Below are 19,454 nucleotides of genomic sequence, written 5' to 3' on the forward strand. Positions count from 1 at the left end.
GGTCCTCTGGGCACCCTGCTCTGGGTGCAGATGTCCCTGCTCCCTGCAGGAGGGTGGACTGGAGGAGCTGTGAAGGTCCTTCCAGCCCTAACCAGTCTGTGTTTCTATGGTCTGGCCATACCAATCCACGGTCTGTGTCACTGAAAATCAAACACCAAGTAACACCTTACCTCAGTAATACTTTAGAGCCCCCAGTTCCTACCACCTGATTCAACCTTTCAAGATCAAGCAGAAAAAAATAATCTTCCAGTTTATGCAGAAATCCAGAGGAAATTTTCATATTTGGCTTCTACTCCTCTACATCCACATGTAAAACAGCGATTATTTTAATTTCAGCTCTGCAGGTAAAGCGCGGACACTCTTCCGACAGCTCTCAGCTGTGGGGCCATTGGCTGCCCTTCCTTGGAAGAAAAGTGAGTTCTCCACCACGCGTTGCCCGACATGACGGAGGGTGCTGGGCACCCGCAGCCAGCACGGTAGCTTGTTTTAATTAAAGGCAACGAGACAGGCGGTCACTAATCAACCCAGCCCAATGCACTAGTCCTGAACAACCTCAGTGCTTCCAAGTCCCAGATTTGTCACAAACACGAGGATTGTAAATAGTTTAAAGAACTGCCCGCACCACCCCTATCTCATGTGTTCGTGGTTTCCTTCTCCCTCTGCTCTCCTGATGGACGAGACCTGCAGATGGGGACCTGCACCTCCAGACCTGCCACAGGCTGACCCAGAGAGTCCGCATCCAATCGTATTCTCATACAAATACACACTTGGCAAGGACAGGAGCGTAATCTCTGCATCTCCCTGGGTCTCTGCCTCTGATCAGCACCCAGTGGAGCTTGACCTTGATTGCTTCATCAGCTCTGAGAGCCAACACCACGGGCACAGCAAAATCATCCTAATTCTCATTTAAGGACACAGCTTGAAGGTAGCTGACTCCCGAAGCCAACGAGGAGCCATCGGAGCTTTCTAAAGATAAACTCGCTGCGTGCTGATGACCAAGGACACCTGGAGCATGGAGCTACCTGCAGCTTCTCCATCACGTACATCCTATGCTTCCTCCTCCGGCAAGTGTGCTACACCAAAATAGAGACAAAAACCATCCTATCAGATGAGCGAAGAGGAGAACACAGCTTATTCCTTTATTTTGTGCCCTGGGAGGTACTTCTAAGTTATGCTGCATGGATTTTTGCTTTCTGGTGCTAAAGGGCCAGCCCTGCTTGCCCTCTTAAAAGAAGCTACAGGGCCCGTAGGAGCTTATATCTTAATTACAGGGACAAAATACAGATTTAAGACTTCACTGCCACATGTAAGTTGAACCAAGACTGAGAGGGCTTGGATGACTAGAGCTCTAAAACGCAGTGAAGGATGACCGGCACCGCTGCCACAGCTATAAACGTCAGCGGAGCACGGCGGGGAGCAGCCAGCCAGCGGGCTCCCGCAAGGGCTGGGCTGGAGCCAAGGCAGGCGGAGATTGCTTCTTCAGGAATGCTGGGGTATTATGTTAGAGCAGCTGAAGGAAAATGAACCATTTCCAACTTGAGAGCAAGAAAACATCGCTTTTTGTCTCTCCTCCCGTATCTGAAAAAGGGATTACAGCGTTGAGCGCTCATTCTCAAGCTGTCCGGTGTGGCATAACAGAAAATAAATTCAGATTTCTATCAGTCATTCTTGCAAAAAGTCTGAACCTTTTCTTCAGACTTGTGTTCCAACAACCAGAAAGTTATTTGACTCGAGTTCTGGCTCAGAGCTTCGCGTCTGATGAAGATGTCCCTGCTCACTGCAGGGGGGTTGGACTTCGCACGTCCCTTCCAACCCGAACCATTCTGTGCTCCCCAAAACTTCACTCAGCAAATGGATGCAGAAGAGGAGGCTGGATGCAAGCACTGGCTGCCTCACAATCCTCTCCTCCCTTTTGCTCCCCAGTTACTTCCCAAGATGTTTATCACATCTATAGAATCCCTCTGGGAAGCCGAAGACAACTTTTTAGTAGGAAAGAGCAGCTGAGCCCATAAATCTCCCACGAAGGCAGCCATGAGCTCCAAAAGCTAACGCCACCAAGGCAAAAAGAGATCTGGCAGAAGAGATTTGGGACACTTGGGAACTGATATTTACCTTCATTTGCATGGAGCCTTGTTACCTAAAGCTTAAGAAGTGGGTATAGAACTGCAAGACAGAATTTGCTATCGGTCTTCTCCAAAACTCCTCCATCCACGGAAATAACTTCCAGTATTAGTAAACATACAAAACATAAATGTTCCTGCTCTAATGAAAAAAAAAACAACATATCTTAAGGTCATCTGGCCTTAGATTGCCCACAAACGAGCCCTTCCAGGCTCTTCCCCGGAAACACACAGGTTTTCCCCAGATCCACACAACCCTCTGCGACTTCTGCAGAGGCCCCGTGATCTGTGCGGCGCTTGCACGGGCCTCCACTGCTGCTCGATCCATCAGGCAGCCGTGTCATCCCGCTACGGCACGGCATTTCAGCACAGTTGAAACAAAGGCCATGAAAAACCTGCCAGAAGCCTCGCATAAGCCACACGCTATGTCTGTTCCTGAGAAAAAGGAATCAGGGTCTTACTGTAAGTGAAACAACGATCTGCAGAGTCTGGCCAAACCCCTCTGCTGCAGTTGCTTTTTCAACAAATGCTGGTCTGGATGTTTTAATAACCCAAAACCATACCGGCTGGGGTTGACAGTATGTAAGAAAACTCAAATCCGTCGCAGAGCATCATCTCCTCCCCGATTCCTTCAGAAAATCTGCACGTTAGCCTCATTTTGCAGGGACACAAATCTCCTTACACAGGGAAGGACCGTTGTTTGGTGGTGTTGCACCAGCTGCTGCAGCAAGGAGGTTCTCCCGGTTGTCCTCAGAGGCTCCAACACAAACCAGCCAGCTCACGACAACGTGGGCCAGACTAAACCAAACAAAACCACCGTAGCATCGCATAAATCCTTCATTTCAGCCAGGCTGGTGGTTCCCCTCCTCGCCATGAAGGCTACCACCCCGTGCAGGAGAACCTCCACATCGCCTCTTCTTGGCTGGCCTCAGAGACGGCCAATTCAGCCTTTCCGCCAAGTCCAGCCGGATTTTCTCCTTCTCTCTTCCATGTCAAATCCTTGACTGAGCAAACCCAGGGAGTCATTTAAGGAAAAAAAACCAAACCAAAACACCCCGCAAAATAATGACATATGGGACACGGCAGAGCTGGTTTCTTCCACCAGTTTGCTCCGCTCCAGACCATCCTGCCAAGCAGCCAGTGGCTCTATGAAAAGAAGTTAAACTATCTGTCAGCTAATAGTATTTTCATTCCGAGATGATTTTTCAATCTTAGTGAGTAGTGCCAAGATCTAGAGAGGGGATTAATAATGTTTTTTCGAGGCAATTCATGTTTTCGCAACAATGGGGCGAAAAGCAGAGCTGTATACTGCTCAGTGACCACAAAAAAAAAAAAAAGTAATAAAAATAATTACCCAAATGAGAAAAATACAATGTGTTGAATATTTCAACCAATATTTATGGTCTCTGGCTGAGAAGAGCTCACCACACTTCATTTGGAGAGCTGTAAGTAGCTAACTGATGACTACAGTGCAATAGATGCTCTTTGTAATGATGTTTCATCTGTTTGAACCTTTTTATCCCTTTTGGCCAAATCTGAAGCAGCATTTCACGATCTGTTCAGGCTTCCGAAGGCACAGAAACCAAGTGGTTCAGAAAGAGAAATCAAGCCCCTTCGGAAAATGAGATTATTTGCTCTATTTCCAGCTGATCAGGGAAGTTTTACACTCGGTGTCAACCGATGTCCCCAATCCCGTGGATAAGTGACCACAAAACACAACGCTAAGGACAAGCAACACCAGCTACCCAACCCTGGCGATGCATTTCACACCATCATACCTGAGCTCTGCGGGGTTCCGATCTCAGTAACAAGTGTTTTACGCTGCACACGCTCATTCAGCTTGCAAAAGAATTGCCAAGAACGGAACTCGATCGCTTTGCTCAGCTGCACCAGATTCTAGGGCGTTTTCAAAACGGGGAAGTTAAATACATTTTTTTTTCATTTTTTTTTACATATTGTTGACACAGACGTGGCACCCATGCTCTATGCTGCACCAGACCATGGCCTAAGCCACCATCGGATCTACACGGCTCAACCGATGCATCGCTTCACATGTTCTCGTGCAAAAACTCACCCGATTCCTTACAGCAGGCGGATGGTGCAGAAGAGGTTGTTTGCAGGAGGAAGCCAGGGCAAAGACCCAAAGTCTGGAACTTTTTCAGAGCTCTAAGTCACCCTCTCAGAGCTTTTATAAAAAACAATCACTTCGTAAACATCTTGGCGCTCTCGCAATGGCCATTTTTTACAGGGTAAGATCAACAACGTTCTCCTCCAAAGTCATATTTTCCTGCTGTTTATTTCTGTGGTCTCCAAGGCCAAGATGCAAAGAGCGTCCAGCTGTTTATACCCATATTTTACAGAAGCTTTCCCCTCCCTAAATTCAAAGCATTATGAAGTGCTATGAAAATCTGTGAGAGCCAATTCCTGAGTTCTTTAGGTAACAAGATAGCACAAGCCTTATTTAAGGGAAGGCATGGAAAAAGCATCACGTGTACACAAAATAATGAGTTATCTTCTGACACAATCCTAAAATTAGCAAAAATTAACCTTCCACCACACCATCCAGAGAGCAGAATGGGATAAAAGTAATAGCTGTTTTAACCAACTACACGTATAACATGCCGGTACCCTTTGGAGTTACAAGCAGTTTAGAGCGTTTCAAGAAAGGTGAGACAGCAAGGAGAGCTTGTGGTTGCCTACATCCACGTCAAGAGGTGTCGAGCTCTGCTCTTGAACACGTAAGGCAAGCGCAGGACAAGCTGATTCTCTGAAATGAAGACTTTTCTCCTGCCCAAGTAATGCCACAGCTTCGTAACCTGCTTGGGCTAAAGGCACAGCTCCCTGGAGAACTTACACAGCGCTTTGGCCGTCCAGGCTGAGACCTACAAGCCCCGCCCCGACGGTAACGACATAGCAGTGACACGGTGAAACTGGAAATAAATTCTACTGTAACACAGAGGTGGCTCATTAGGTGTGAATGTTATTGGCCGGAAAGCCACAGCTTACCTCCAGCAGGTCCGACACAATAGGGAGTATTTCCGGGTTACAGATATCGATGGAGTCATCCCGGTAAGTCTTCTTTTTGTAACGGATGTTGCCCAGGTGTAGTATCGCCGACAGGAGAGAGAAAATCCTAAAGAAGATACAGACAATTCATTTTCACTCACCAATCTCGCGTTGGTCTGGCTTCTTCATAATCAAAGCCGTGGCTATAACGCGGCACCCTGTATCGAAAGGCAAAAAGAAACCCTCGAGTAATATGGATATCCCGATTAAACAGCTCTCACACAACTGCCGAAATGAAGGGGGAGGCTGGACTCCGCCAGGCAGGTGACTCTTCTCGGTCCCCTGGCACTGGGCTTTACCACCTCCGCAGGTCCTGCCATTTCACAGGCAGTTACTGATCCGCGTGACAGCTCTACAAAGCCAAGCAGAATAAATTCGCTCGTACAGCAAAGAATCCCCTGCACTATTTGACAAGCAGAATGCACAAGGAGAAATCCAAGAACTTGCGTGTCAAGAAGAGTTCTTGCGCAGTAAATCAAGCAGGTGAATCTACTGCGATGTCCAGCTCCACTCGGTCCCACGCTCACTGGTTGCTTTACTCCAGCAACTCCACTCCCTTGCTGCAGCCTAAAGAGGCTTTAAAAAACCCTTGTGGCTGAAACCTGACTCTCGAAAGATACGGAAGCAGGTTGACACATAACATATTTACTCTAGAAGTACATGTACTTGGGTTCATTCTGTTAAAAAGCAAGAAAAATTGTGCTTAAAAGAACAGGAGGTAAGGGACCCAGCGGCAAAAAAAAAAAAAAAAGTCTGTGTGTGGGGAGAACCCGCTGTACATTAGAATCTTAACTGTCCTGTGCCCAAGGTGATGAATAGGGTTTCAAGTGCCATTAGCACAAAGCAGCGATTCTCTGCTCCCACATAAACCTCCAGGCTTTCAGACAGAATGGAACCACGTTCACGAAATCATTGTTTGACCATCTGGATTTCTCACTGCATTCCAGCTACTGGTGGGGTTTTCAGCAACACTCACTGCAAGTCAAAAATCACACTCGCTTTGAGGACGTTTTTTTAATATACATTTCTCTGTGCCTGTTACTGACCCTAGGAAGAAATTTGTTAAGTTCGTTCAAAGCTGCTCAAGACTTTCAAGCCCGCTGTCAACACAAGAGGAATCCCTCTGGGCTTGGCTGCAGACCACCCTCAGAGGAAGCCTGCAATTCCTCGCAGGCAGGGGAAGGCGGTATTACAACCCAGCTAAGAAGCCCAGTTTTCCAACCAGCACTTCCCATGAACGAGGGCCAGTTGGAAATGAGTCTACAGAACCGGCAACTGCACGCAAAGGATGAAGTATGATGACTAACAATCAAGGTTTCTGATTAAACCAGGATCTGGATTCATGACACGCAGAGGAAGGCATGACTATTCATGAACGGCTGAAAAATACTTCAAGGTGCCAGCTTCCTGCCAGCACTCCACGTGCATGACGAGAATCGTTAATTGCTGTAACGATGGGCATGTTTTTTGTATCGTTAGATTTGGTTTACTCCTTTCTTATACGAAAGGACAAGTGTCACTAGTCATAAAATGGTTTGGGTTGGAAGGGACCTTAAAGACCCTCCAGCCCAACGCCCTGCCGTGGGCAGGGACACCTTCCACCAGGCTGCTCAAATCCCGTCCAACCTGGCCTTGAACCGTTCCAGCGATGGGACATCCACAGCCTCTCTGGGCAACCTGGGCCAGGGTCTCACCAGCATTATTAGGTTATTCCTCCTCACCAGCCTGTTACGCTACGTAGAGCCCAACAGTGACGTTAGCTCCAGGCAGGTGGATTATCTCAACGATTACAGAGGTTATATTAACTAAAATTATCTTCAAGCTAATAACAAAGACCCTCCAGCCCAACGCCCTGCCGTGGGCAGGGACACCTTCCACCAGGCTGCTCAAATCCCGTCCAACCTGGCCTTGAACCGTTCCAGCGATGGGACATCCACAGCCTCTCTGGGCAACCTGGGCCAGGGTCTCACCAGCATTATTAGGTTATTCCTCCTCACCAGCCTGTTACGCTACGTAGAGCCCAACAGTGACGTTAGCTCCAGGCAGGTGGATTATCTCAACGATTACAGAGGTTATATTAACTAAAATTATCTTCAAGCTAATAACGTGGAAAATAAACTCACTGTCTGCGAGTCTTGGGAAGAAACCCCACCATCTCCATGGCTAGTTGTAACCGCTCAAAGTCATGCTTCAAGTCCTCCCCTTCGACGGAAAAGCAGTCCTGTTGGGTTCAAGAAGAAAGATTAAGCGTTGAAATGAATTAAGATCGGAATGCAACCAGGTGGCCAAGTCGACTCTTCATAAATATCATTTAGTGATCTCCATGCCTTCTACCAGCATCTAGAACGTTTCCAGCATTGTACCGTGTTTTTCCCAGCACGGTGAGACGGTCTTGCAAAGGACACTGCATTTCCACCACAAATGCGCTGGTTTGGGTAGCCCGGACCTCAGAGAGGACTACGTTAGGTTATCTTTTCCAAAATGAACATTTTTGGCTATTTTTTTTCTGGAGATACATCCCTGTTTCCTCCTCTCACGGAAGAGGTGAGTCACACCATGTTCTAACAGCACGGCAAGCATTGTCAGTGCGAGACAATTAGCATCCAAAAAGGATGAGAATTAACGACAAGATGAAATGTGTTACACATTTACAGGCCCTTTATTCCACGCTGGGTCCTGCTCTGTTAGCGGTTCCTAGAACCAAAGAGGAATAATTCAGTTTTAAGGTAAAATTCACATTGCTTCATATAAATAGCAGTGAATTAAACTCTGCAGAGGAAAGGGAAAGTTTTAAATATAATTTTCACTAACTTTATTCTAACTACCAACAAGTTTTCTAGAAATGTGAGCACCGAGACAATTACAAATCCGCCTTTTCTATTTCTTGGGAGACTGACGGGGCTGAACAGTTTAGTGTTCCAGATCATCCCCACCCTGACAGCAGTCGCTGATGCTTTCGGGGAAATCCGCTGACATTCTGGACCCATCTAACACTGTCCTGCCCCGATACTTAGGGAATATAAAAGCTCCTTAAATGAGTGTATAAACTCTTACTGTTCCTAGTGCTTTGGCTCACCGTGGGCCCTCCGTGGGTTATCGGTACTGCCTCTCCATTTGTATCCCAAATTTAATACTTCTTCCCACCGCTACCTGTGAAAATCCCCAACCTCGGAATCACAATGAATTCACTGTGCACCATGCAATACAGTGTTATATCTCAGAGTAGTTTACCTACACTGTGACAGAGACGAGTTAACTCGGGGCTGTTAATTAAAAGTTGTAGCTGCAGTTGCAGTGACAATTAATTAAGCATAGTGACAGGATGATGACTGTTACTTGAACGCCCTCACTTCCCCTACAGAATAAAACATAAATACAGAATATACACAATGGAGTTACTTTAGAGTATCATCTTTGCGGCTTACACCACATTTAAAGCCTCCCAACCGCACCAGTGACAGGTTCTTCACCCTGCTCCGAAGCCTCTTTAGACTCTCTTACAGCCGCTTAGAGGGGGGAGGTGTTATTAAAGACGTTTATTTCGACACGGAGACTCCTGACACGCAGCTGCCCTATTCCCTCGACCCAGGCATCAGCACTGCGGTTACTTACACCATACAATACCAGGATAGGAAGATGTCCCTCCTAAACTCAAACCCTGGCCGGTTGGCTCCCTCGGCCGGCACACGTACGCTGAGGAGAACCTGGAGACGTTTTCCCACCCGTTGCCGTGGGACCTAGAGCCCGCAGGACAATCACACACCCACGGAGTCTCCAAATCAGTCTGGTTTAAAACGTTTGGGAAAGACACTAAGCGGTGCTGTTAGTGGCGCTCCACATTCCAGAGGACAATTTCATTTTGTGGCACCATTCATCCGAACTTGAGTCATGAGTCAACAGCAAAATACCGTCGACAGCCCCGAAGCGGCACAATCCACCCCGAAGGCCATTTAATTAACGATTTACATAACAATTGCCAAACTCATTAGTCCACATGGAAAGGCCACTGGCACATTGTCTACTTAAAGCTGATGTTCTCCGCAGAGTTGCAGCTCCGCACCCTTCCCTAACGGATGATAATTACCAAAAAAAAAGGAGTTTCCTTGATGCGAGGGCAGACGGGCGTTACGAAGTCCATGCCCACAGACCAAACCCGTCATTAATATTCTGCCAGGGCAATGAGTTTCCCAGCAGAACTAAGTCCCCTCCTCACTATCGTCAGGTGGAAGCAATCCATGGATTTCCAGGGCAAGTTTAGAGGATGTAGTAAGTGGGGTTTGTTTTTGAAGCAGAGATCTGTCTGGGGTTGAGTCCATGGTGATGGGGAGAGGTCCAGGGTACACTTTCAGCTGAAGATCAGCTGAAGCAAAGTTGTGATGTACCACGAATATCACAGAAAAGGATCCTCAGAAAAATAAACCACCACATAAACAGCCAAATTGTAACGGCACACAGCTGTGCTGCACAAAATATAGATATTCCACTACAAATAAATCCAATATTCCACATTTTTAAACCTTGGTGGGTTAGATTCCCTTTCCCTCTGCCCCTCCTGAAGACTCTGCAGCAAAATCTTGCCGTTAAGATACTTATTTAGCCCACACAGCTCCTTCACAGATCACCTCATACTCTTCCAGGTGCAGCAGCTAGAGTTTGGCAACCATTAAACACACAGCAAAATTAGCAGGAACAACATGCAGCGGATCTGGAACATGCTTCCTTGTGCAAGACAAAACCAACAGCGACCATCACGGGACACACAGACATCCAAAGCACATCACCAGCTGAAGCCACCACCTCCAACACAGCTGCACAGAAGGAGCCAGGGAAGGGGGAGAAGCTTCACCATTCCTTTTTTGGGTCGATCCATCTGGAAGGATGATCATGTCAGCAGAACCATTTTTGGAGAAGGAATTGGTTTTGCGTTCTGAATAATATCAGGATCTGATTTTCTCGCAGATGGTTGGGGGGATGTTTTGGGGATTGTCTTTTTTATTCCCCTGGAAGTTGGAGAGCAGATATACTGCTACAACATCATGAACTGATGCATTCTCTCAGGGCCTTTTTATCAGAAAGAAATTTCAGCTTTCACATTGCTGCCATGTCACAATTTCCATGGATTATCACGTATTATATCGAGAAAGAACAAAAAACCCACTCCCCAGTTTGCTAAAACCAGATGACCATACCCAACCATTGAAGCTCTCCAGATGGAAGGAACCAAAAAAGGGCAAGGGAATAAACATCTTTGTTGTCATGAGCTATACACAGGCCATACCACTGTAGGGCAGAGGAAGGAAGAGGGAAATTAAAAAGTTAAACTTCATTTGACTTCGTTTTCTGCTCAGGTCTTGGTGCACCTAACAAGTTCAAGGCAGCAGCAGCCCTGCACCAGCAACACAGAAGACGCGGGCACTGGTACTGACCGGCTCAGAGTCATAGCAATAATCATCCCAGCTCTGTCTGAGGGGTTTCTTTGTCATCTGAAAGCAAGGCAGACCGGGTTAAGCAGTGTTCAGACCACAAACAACTCCCCCACCTGCTCTTTCACCAGGGCAGCCACGACGACTTCCCAAGTCAAGTAATTCTTGTGGTTCTGCATCATCATTCCTTACTTTTATTTTTTTCAGGTAAGATTCCCAGTGCTTTTGCACTCACGGTGCTCTGATTCCTGCTTACGGTGCTTTCAAGACAGCGAGGACTTCTCACGCAATAAGCCTAATGGATTTGAAAACCTTTCTCTGCACGGTTGGAGAAACGTTTGGTTGACCCGGAGCTGAAGTGCTATTGATGGAAAAATCCCACTGAAGGGCAGGTTTTCTGCTCCTGCTCTCAGCCTCCGCTCTAGACACACGTAAGTGCTGCAAAAGTGCGATTCTCCGACTGACTCGAAAGCAACCCTTGAAAGCTCCTCGGGAATTTGTATCTCTTCCCAATCAGACAGAGGAGTTGGGAGAAGCCAAAGCACACAGCAGCGACCGGTCCCAAGCAGGACACCTGGCACCAGAGCTCCCGACGGGCTCATCTGCAGGTTCTAATCCTGCAAATCCCTGATTTCCAAACGGATAAATGTGAGGAAGCAGCACAGAACACGTTCAGCCAGGTGCAGGCCGTGCCGTGGTCGGTAGACCAACCGCTGGTATGAGACACGGCAAAATCACCCAAACTCAGGGGAGGGTTTAAGTCAAGAGGCTTTTAAAAAAGGAATTAACTTTTTTTTCCAAACCTGCTCCCTGTGTTCAGAGATCGACAGAACAGCAGCACGTTCTGGTGCATTATTAGACTCGATTATTCCTCATCTGCAATGCCAAATGCACGTTGGTTTTGCATAACAGAACATGAGCTGAGGAACCCGGGAGAGTGAAAATAATGCCTGACTCAGGGGCTGAGTCAGCCCCTCACTTAAAGGCCTGCCTCAGTATTTTACAGCTTTTCAATTTTAATATTTAATTTCTAGTTAAACACTTCAGTGCATTTCTGAGCTCGTTCGCTTTTCCTTTTAAAAAGACAGGGATTTCTCTAGGCCACATTTAAGAAGCTACTGGAAATGCTCATGGGTCATATTATAATTATCCCCTTTTACCTGTCCAAAGTTCCTTTCCCCATTCCTCCATTATCTCTTTTTCCTTTTTACTCCTCACTTTCCTTTTTCCCCTTTGCCTACAGGGCGCGGGAAAGCCTTGATATGAAATGACGCCCTGAACACACCTCGGGGAGCCACTTTCCCACAGCTGTCGTGTTAAACAGGCTCCACAACTCCAACCCAAATTATTAAAAACTGAAGGATGATTATCAGAAAACCCCTAAAAATTCAACCTGCCACTGTTGTCCCAACATTGCAAGTCCAGAGGCTGCTTCTCTGACCCACGGGCGGCTCCTCAGCACCCTCCTCCAGCCTACTTGCCCACAGCATCCCCATTTAGACGAAAATAAACGTTTCAACCTAAATTATCACATTCCTACTGGCTCTGCATGCCATTAGATTTGTTTTATTTTATCCATATTAAGGCCCTGAAACTGCTATTAAAAAAAGGACTGTAATTCAAAGCAATGTTTTCGATTAACAAGAAACTACCAGATTGCCCAACAAAAACCGTGAATCTGACAAAACATTCGGTCCGTACCATCGCGGCGCCTTCCCGCTGCAAAACGGCAGCGCAGATGGTGGTGAAGATCACGCCGCGTTCTCCAACCAACGCCCCAGGCACAAAGCCCGCCAGCAAAGAGCCCTCAGCTCTTAATGTGTTACTCATTTCTCATTTGTGCGAAATTTCCCCATCCTGCTGCGAGTGGGTGGGAGTCGGTACGTGACAACGGGGTTTGGCTTTGACAGCCCACTTTCAAAGACTTTTAAAAGCCCTGGGTAATTGAGATGTACTCCGGAGAGAAATGATATTTCTAGAAAGACTAAAGGCTATTTGGGTCGCACTGTGCCCACGTTTGTCTCTGGCTTATGGGTTAAATCACTTTTTATCCTCATTGTGTTTCAGCTCCGAGAAAACAGCAATTAGTTAAAATCAACTGCTCTTCCACACCTCTCTACTCCTATTTCTTCTTTTCTTTTTGAGCAGCAAGTGGCAAACTCTCTATTCACAAGCATTAGTGGGCAACTGCACCGTCAACATCTGAAGGAAGCAGATTTTCCCGAGTATGAGTTTGTTTGGCCAGTTTGAACTCGCACCTTTTCGATGGTTGCTGTGGTTTCAGTTCTGTTAAACCCCTCCTGTTGTTAAACCCAGGGGACCACGCTGACAGCCAGCCGTGGAGCTATAGAATCAGGACTGCCTCATGCAAGGCGTGACATCCTCCAGCGCTACCAGCATCACCCATCTCCCCCCACTCGGCAGCCAGATGTTAACGAGGAAGTGACATCCACACAGGTTAACAGGGAGATTGTTACTGTTCCTCCCTTCGACAGTTAAAACCACAACACACGTGACACATCCCAAGTAGGGGACAGAAACAGAAAACAGTGGATTTTTACGGTTTTTTCATGCTCTCAGGTGTTCATTTGGCCAAGGCAGAACCGTTTCCCATGATGGCAGGCTGCCTACAGAACACTAAGAAAACCCTTTTTTCCTACTCCACGTGGTTTTTTTATTATCATTAACTGTCAGCAGCAGCAAAGGGAAGACTGTGCATTGTGTCCCTGCAGAGGGTTCCCACCTGGTTGAGGTAATGATATTCCTCAGGCTGCTTCAGGTGAAACGCTGATCTCTCTTCCTCACTCGCTCCTGCCAGGAGGTAATAAAATACGTGGTAGTTCCTGGTGACAAATGAAAAGAAAAAGACGTTAGACTTCAAAACAAGCAGCAGCATCAAGCAGGGAAGCGCATGCAAACCTCAGAACCTGATTTGCCAGCTTCCAAACTCTGTCCTGAACACAGGTTAGACACAGCCCGAACCCACTTTGCAGGGATGTAAATATTAAGTAGTGGAGAACGAGACCCCTCTTTTGCAGCCAAGGGCATCCCCTGCCCTAGAAGGCACTTAAAGAATTCCTAGCTGACATCACCTCGTTTTGCTTCAGACACACGTGTGACGCCTGCTATTTATTCGAGTCAAACCAACGTACTTCCTCACAATGCAGAAATTACTATTATTTTTAATACCTCGCTGCTGTTAAAAACATCATGATTTTGCAGTTGTGGTTCTGTAAGACAGAACGGGACAATCTTCCATTTTCACAGCTACTCAAATATTCAAAATACTGGAATATTACTAATTCTGACCTCCCCCAAGTGACGCTCATCTGTTTTGCGTCAAGACAACCGTAACACGGATTAACGCGATGAGCGCAGCCGCATTTCTAACATTAAAACTTGGCTTGTATGCTGGATGTGTTCCAAGAGGCACCGAGTTTAACCATCTTGCAACACCCGGGAGGATGTTCGTCAAGGTTCTAGTGGCTGTTAAATCCGGGAGCCGCCCATGAGGGTTCGAGGAAACCCCTCGCACATCCATCTCAAAAGGGAACCACAGGCAGAAGTGCCAAGAGTCGGAAGACAACAAGAAGCAGGAAACTTCTCTAAAATCAGAGTACGAATTTCTGAGAGAGGAGGATGTAACAAATGATCCCTTGCAATTAGGAAAGAACAACTGAAAGAGCGGAGTTTGTTTTCTCTGGGTAGCACGTTCCTCCCGAAAATGCCTCATTTCCCTTTGAAGCACAGGGTTAGGAGTGTGGAAATCCTGAGCGCTCCCCCTGCCAGCTCCCACCGGGTTTGGAGCCGCCTGTGCTGCAGCACACAGAGACCTCGAACCCAACCCTGTAAGCACCCACCGCTCATTGTGCTCCTGGTAGACTAGTCTGGATTTCTCCAAGAGGTACTTCTCAACGTAAGCTCTGGAAGGGAAAAATAAAAGCGTTATTCACTGACCCAGTATTTAACACAAATGCTCACTGCTTTACCGGGACTCTTCTCTCTTAGCACGCTCACGAAAAAAAATTCAGCCTTGTTTCACTTAGTTATATAAATTTCTTCCTAGGCAGAACAAGCCCAATATTATGTTTGGCTTTTGAGGTTTTTTTGGTTTGAGAAGAAGCCAAGACTAACATGGATAGGAAACACATGATCTCAGACGCGTTAGCCTATGGGCAGGGAGTGCAGGGGGAAGCGTTGACAGCAGCGAAGAATCTCGGATACCTATTTGACCCGGAGCCAGCCAAACCGAACCGCTGCGGACCAGCGTTCGTGCGCACAAGAAACGGAGCTGGGTGCATCGGCTGGCGAGATCAGAGGTAGCCGCAGAATCGGTCCCCGGATCGCTGTGCCCTCTCCCAGAAGAGCCACTTCTCCACAAAAAACCCGGGTTATTAACTTGTGGCTACGGGCAAAAACTAAACAATTGCAAAAGCTCCTTGTTGCAGTTTACATTTTCTCCTCAGAGCCTCCTCTGTAACAAACGTGGTTAATTTACGTATTAAATAGTTTTTTCGGGCTTGTAGAGCTAAAACAAGCTTCGACAGGGTTTTTCTTCCAAACAATACTAACCAGTAATGATAGAGATTCGGAAAGCAGCACTGTAATTGGCAGTTCTGATGATGAAGTTGTGCTTTTCCAGCTCCAGACGCCAGTGACGTGGCACCGACATTACCAGCCACGTAGGAGTCGGGAAGCCCGATAAACCTTGGGCACGGCAGGGCGAGGAGGTGCCTCCACACTCGCTTCTCCACCACAGCCTCCAGGCAGTTCTGATAGTCTCCATGCTAATTTTATGGAGTGTGTCAGACATTGAGGCTTTTGATCAGGGCTGAACAGGTTGCAAAGACCTTCCTCCAGAACCCGCTTATCATCGAGCAGGACGTCACAAATTCATAAAGCCTTGTGGCAACGCACTTAGCTGTAGCCACGCTCATGCCCCATCCATTTGAAAGGCATCTTCAAAGAGTTCATTTCATGGGGTGGGGAGGGCCGCTGCCAAAGCTCTGGGCTATTACAGCTCTTAAGGTTAAATTTGCTTCAGGTTGGGGGTCATTACATCCACAGGGTTTGTAAGCAAATACCCGACTGCTGTTTTCAGCCTCCGAAAGGAGCGAAGTTCTGATTCAAGGCTGCAAATTACAGTTACATTAACAAAGCAAATAACATGCAAAATACAGGATGGTGATTAACTCGGGTTGTGCTTACAATCTATGCTAAGCTTTTTTTAAAAATACAGACCCTTGTGATCTTCTTTGTGGGGCTATGGAAACCAGAACTGTGCTCTCATATGCCAGGACCAGCTCCCAGCTGGGGTAAAAACGTCTTCTCATTTTCCTCGGGGCAGCTTAAGAGCAAAGCACAGGCACATCACACTGTGCGACCAAAGGCCAAGGAAGTGCTTTTTTTTTAAAGAAAATTCCTCCTGTTTCATGAAGTAGAGTATAGGAGTATGATGAGCCTTGCACTCCTCTGCCACATATAAATAGAAGCCGTTCCCACCAAGCTGACAGAGCGTGCCAAGACAATACATTAAGGCACTGGCTGGATTCCTGTTACCCTGTTTTTCAGTAAGTATTAAAAAAAAAAAAAAAGGAGGCTTATCCTTTTAAGAGAAGCGTTCACCAGAATTAAAGGAGGAAAAAAAAAAAGAAGAAGAAAAAGAACATCAGATTTGACGCAGGGCGAAAAAACAGCAGGAAGGTACACAGAGTACCCAAGCTCATTTGAAAAATTAATGGAAGCTATTTGTGTGATACTGTTCTGCTGGAAAATAAGAGAGAAAAAAAAAGAACCTAAAAGCCATTCTCCAAAATAACGACAAAGTCCCAGCATGAGACCTCTTCGCTGGCTGCAGAAATTATATGACCCCTGGAATGCCACTTCTACTCCTCGCTTTTCCAACTGAGTTAATTAACTGGGACAGAAAGCGGAGCTCACAAAGCCCTGCTCGTTTAGAACTAGACTTGAGTCACTCTGCAATGACCTGACACCGTGGAAATCATCTAAAGCCAAAGAGAAAGCCAGGCTTAGGTGAGCCCACCCAGTGGGTTTCATCTGCAGGCTTCCACCCTCGGCAGGAGGAGGAAGGTTTGAGTCCCAGCTGGGTGTCCCTCGAGCTCTGGGCAGCAGAAGAGGTGCTGAAACAAACTGTGGAGAACCGCCACGGGTAGGAGCAGCTCCTTGCCATGGTTGGCGGTTAAAGAGAGACTTCAGGGTAGAGACAGGAGCAGATGGGGAATTAGACAGCGATCAAGAAGCGTCTGGCTCCATCGCCTCTGTAACACCCGTCAGGCAGCTGGAGATTAACCCCCCCTCGGCTTTCTCTTCCTTAGACAGCACAAAGCCAGCTCGCTCAGCCTCTGCTTCCCACCATCTGCCCCAGCCTCCTGGCCTGCTCCAGCTAAACCACCCCTAACTCCAGAGGAAAAGTTCCTCTTCAGCTCAGTTATCAAGCTGCCATCACGATTAAGGAGAGCTCAGTCGGCATGAAGCCGCTCAAGTGTATTCCCATGCAACGTGCCGCTCAGGTACACCAACATTCTCATACCAATGGATTTAAATACGCTGAAAAAGTTAGTTTCCCCCTCTCCATTCTGGGAAACACTCAGGACAGAAAAATTAACCTTCTTTGTCATACCCCTCTACTTCACCCTCCTTAGGCTCCTTGTGCAGGTAAGAGCACGCACAGCTTCGCCCGCCCGACTCCCACTTACCCTCGCACGGTGCCCGTCTCCTGGTAATTCACTTGAATGAATTTGCCAAAGCGACTCGAGTTGTTGTTATGCGCCGTTTTGGCATTGCCGAACGCCTGCGAAGAGACAGAGACACCATCATTACGTCCAGAGAGCCACCACCTTTACTCATGAGCACGTCACCAACAGCTTCACTTGGGGGATTCTGCTGTCACTGTGTCATGAATAAAAAGCGTACGGGGAAAGTTGGTCTACGAAATAACACGACGAGCTTCTGGCCACCATGTTCCCTCTTAATTTGGTATTCATGAAGGGCAGAGAGACACAGCTTCAACATAAAGTGTTCGCAGTACAGGAGCGATTTAACCTGGGACGTTCTCACCGTCTATATTAAGGCTGAGCTTTCATCATTTAAATAAATGTACAAGTACGCCACTCCAACAAGACTCGACGTTCTGCAGAGCCAGAGGAAGCTGCTTTTTAATTATGTATGGAATTAAGAGGTAAAAACGCTTTGAAGGCTACTCCGATGTCAGCCCACACCATCCACAGCACCGCCACAACCCAGCGCACTGCCAGCGTTTCAGACAGCGCCGGTTCGATCTGCCGCTGCGGTTCCTCCAGAATCAAAATGCTGTTAAGCCTTTATTATGCAAAGCGTGTATTAAACCCCTGCCTTACCGAGAGGGTGGTTTATCGCCCGTTTAAAGGCAAGCTCTGAACAGAAGAGCTACGGTAGAGCTGCAGCTCGGCTCCATGGACACCTGGGATTCTCGGTGGTGCCTAAACCACTTTGATAATCAGCCGGCCCCCGGTGAGAGCGTCTGGCAAGCTGCCGGGTCCAATTAATGTTTCATTTATTAAACCGGTTTTGATAATCTTTCACCTTTCCTTCTGAGGCAAACTCATTGAAGGTAATTACAGGCAAAGTAATTTTGGAGCGTTGTTTGTGTACGGACGCTCAATTACAGTTACAGATACATTTTGGACTGAGGCTTAAAATCAGAGCTCAGCCCCAAGCTTCCAATAGATTTATTCCCTGCTCAGCTTTTTATTAGAAAAGATTAAAAGGGCTTTACATCTCTAATCTGAAGCTTTTCAAGAGACCTTTTCAGATTTAACTTTGCAACTAAAAGCGAAAAAGAAAGGCCAAATGAAACAAAACCTTGGCAAAAAGGCACTCAACGCCTTCAGTACCTGCGTGATATGTGCGCCCTCATCTACCTTCTATTTTCCCAGGCAGATTTATTTAGCAATCTGGTGAGATTTAATGATTTCAGAACCAAAGGAGGTTTGCGAACAGAGTAACGATGTGATTTTCCCCTCTATTTGAATACAGGGATTTGTTTAAACTCAGGCTGTTGCATATGGATTGGCTTTAGTTGACTAGAACAAGTTCTGGGCTAAATGAAACCTGCCGAGCAAGCAGAGATGATTCCAGACACGCAGCTAAGGAACGCTCCCCTATGGACATTTCACACCTTTTCAGGATGCTCCCAACTGTTTTCTGCTTATTCTCCCCCAGAATCGTCCCCGCAGCCAGCACCATCCCATCCCTCACCCTCCGGAGGGCATCGAAGCTGCCCACATCTCCAAGCGACACTGAACCCCCCAAAGCTCCACTGGCAATGAAAATCCAGGCAACCTCTTCCCTCAAAGCAGGCATTTTGGCGTTAAAAGTCGGGATGTGTTTAACATTTCCAAAGGATTTACCTGTCTTCCTCCAGGGATTTCAGCAGGCAGACACACAGCAAGAAGCTTATAGGAGAACATGTTCATATTCATCGAATCACAGAACCGTTGGGCTGGAAAAACCCTCTAAGCTCCTGGAGTCCCCCCCGTTCCCCCAGCACTGCCAGGTCCCCACTGACCCCTGTCCCGCAGCAGCACCTCCACACGGCTGGGAAACCCCTCCAGGGATGGGGACTCCACCACTGCCCTGGGCAGCCTGGGACACGCCTGCACAACCCCAACAGGACAGAAATGGCTCCTATTGCCAACCTACTAAAAGGATTTTCTGGATGGGTTCCCTGTACTTCAGGAAGCTCGGGGAGAGGAATCAGGTCTATTCATTAGGATTTCTTTGGGAAGAGCCTTACCGAGGAATAAATCTTTCTTTATTCTGTAACAAGAAACATTTAGAGTCAGGA

General features: G+C 47.2%; 1 protein-coding gene across 1 annotated transcript in view; it reads right to left on the minus strand.

The window, feature by feature from the left end:
* LOC104488878 (unconventional myosin-IXa-like) overlaps positions 1-17,420 on the minus strand; it is a gene marked incomplete at both ends in the record, with an annotated part of 19,412 nt that extends 1,992 nt beyond the window's left edge. The window contains 5 exons of the mRNA XM_010130972.1: positions 5,127-5,253; positions 7,310-7,407; positions 13,353-13,452; positions 14,470-14,532; positions 17,326-17,420. Of these exons, the coding sequence (XP_010129274.1) occupies positions 5,127-5,253; positions 7,310-7,407; positions 13,353-13,452; positions 14,470-14,532; positions 17,326-17,420 (483 nt within the window). The remainder of the gene's footprint in view (positions 1-5,126; positions 5,254-7,309; positions 7,408-13,352; positions 13,453-14,469; positions 14,533-17,325) is intronic.
* Between the last annotated feature and the right edge of the window lie 2,034 nt (positions 17,421-19,454).

Source organism: Buceros rhinoceros, unplaced genomic scaffold, assembly GCF_000710305.1.
Source record: "Buceros rhinoceros silvestris isolate BGI_N320 unplaced genomic scaffold, ASM71030v1 scaffold3542, whole genome shotgun sequence".
Taxonomy (NCBI): Eukaryota; Metazoa; Chordata; class Aves; order Bucerotiformes; family Bucerotidae; genus Buceros; species Buceros rhinoceros.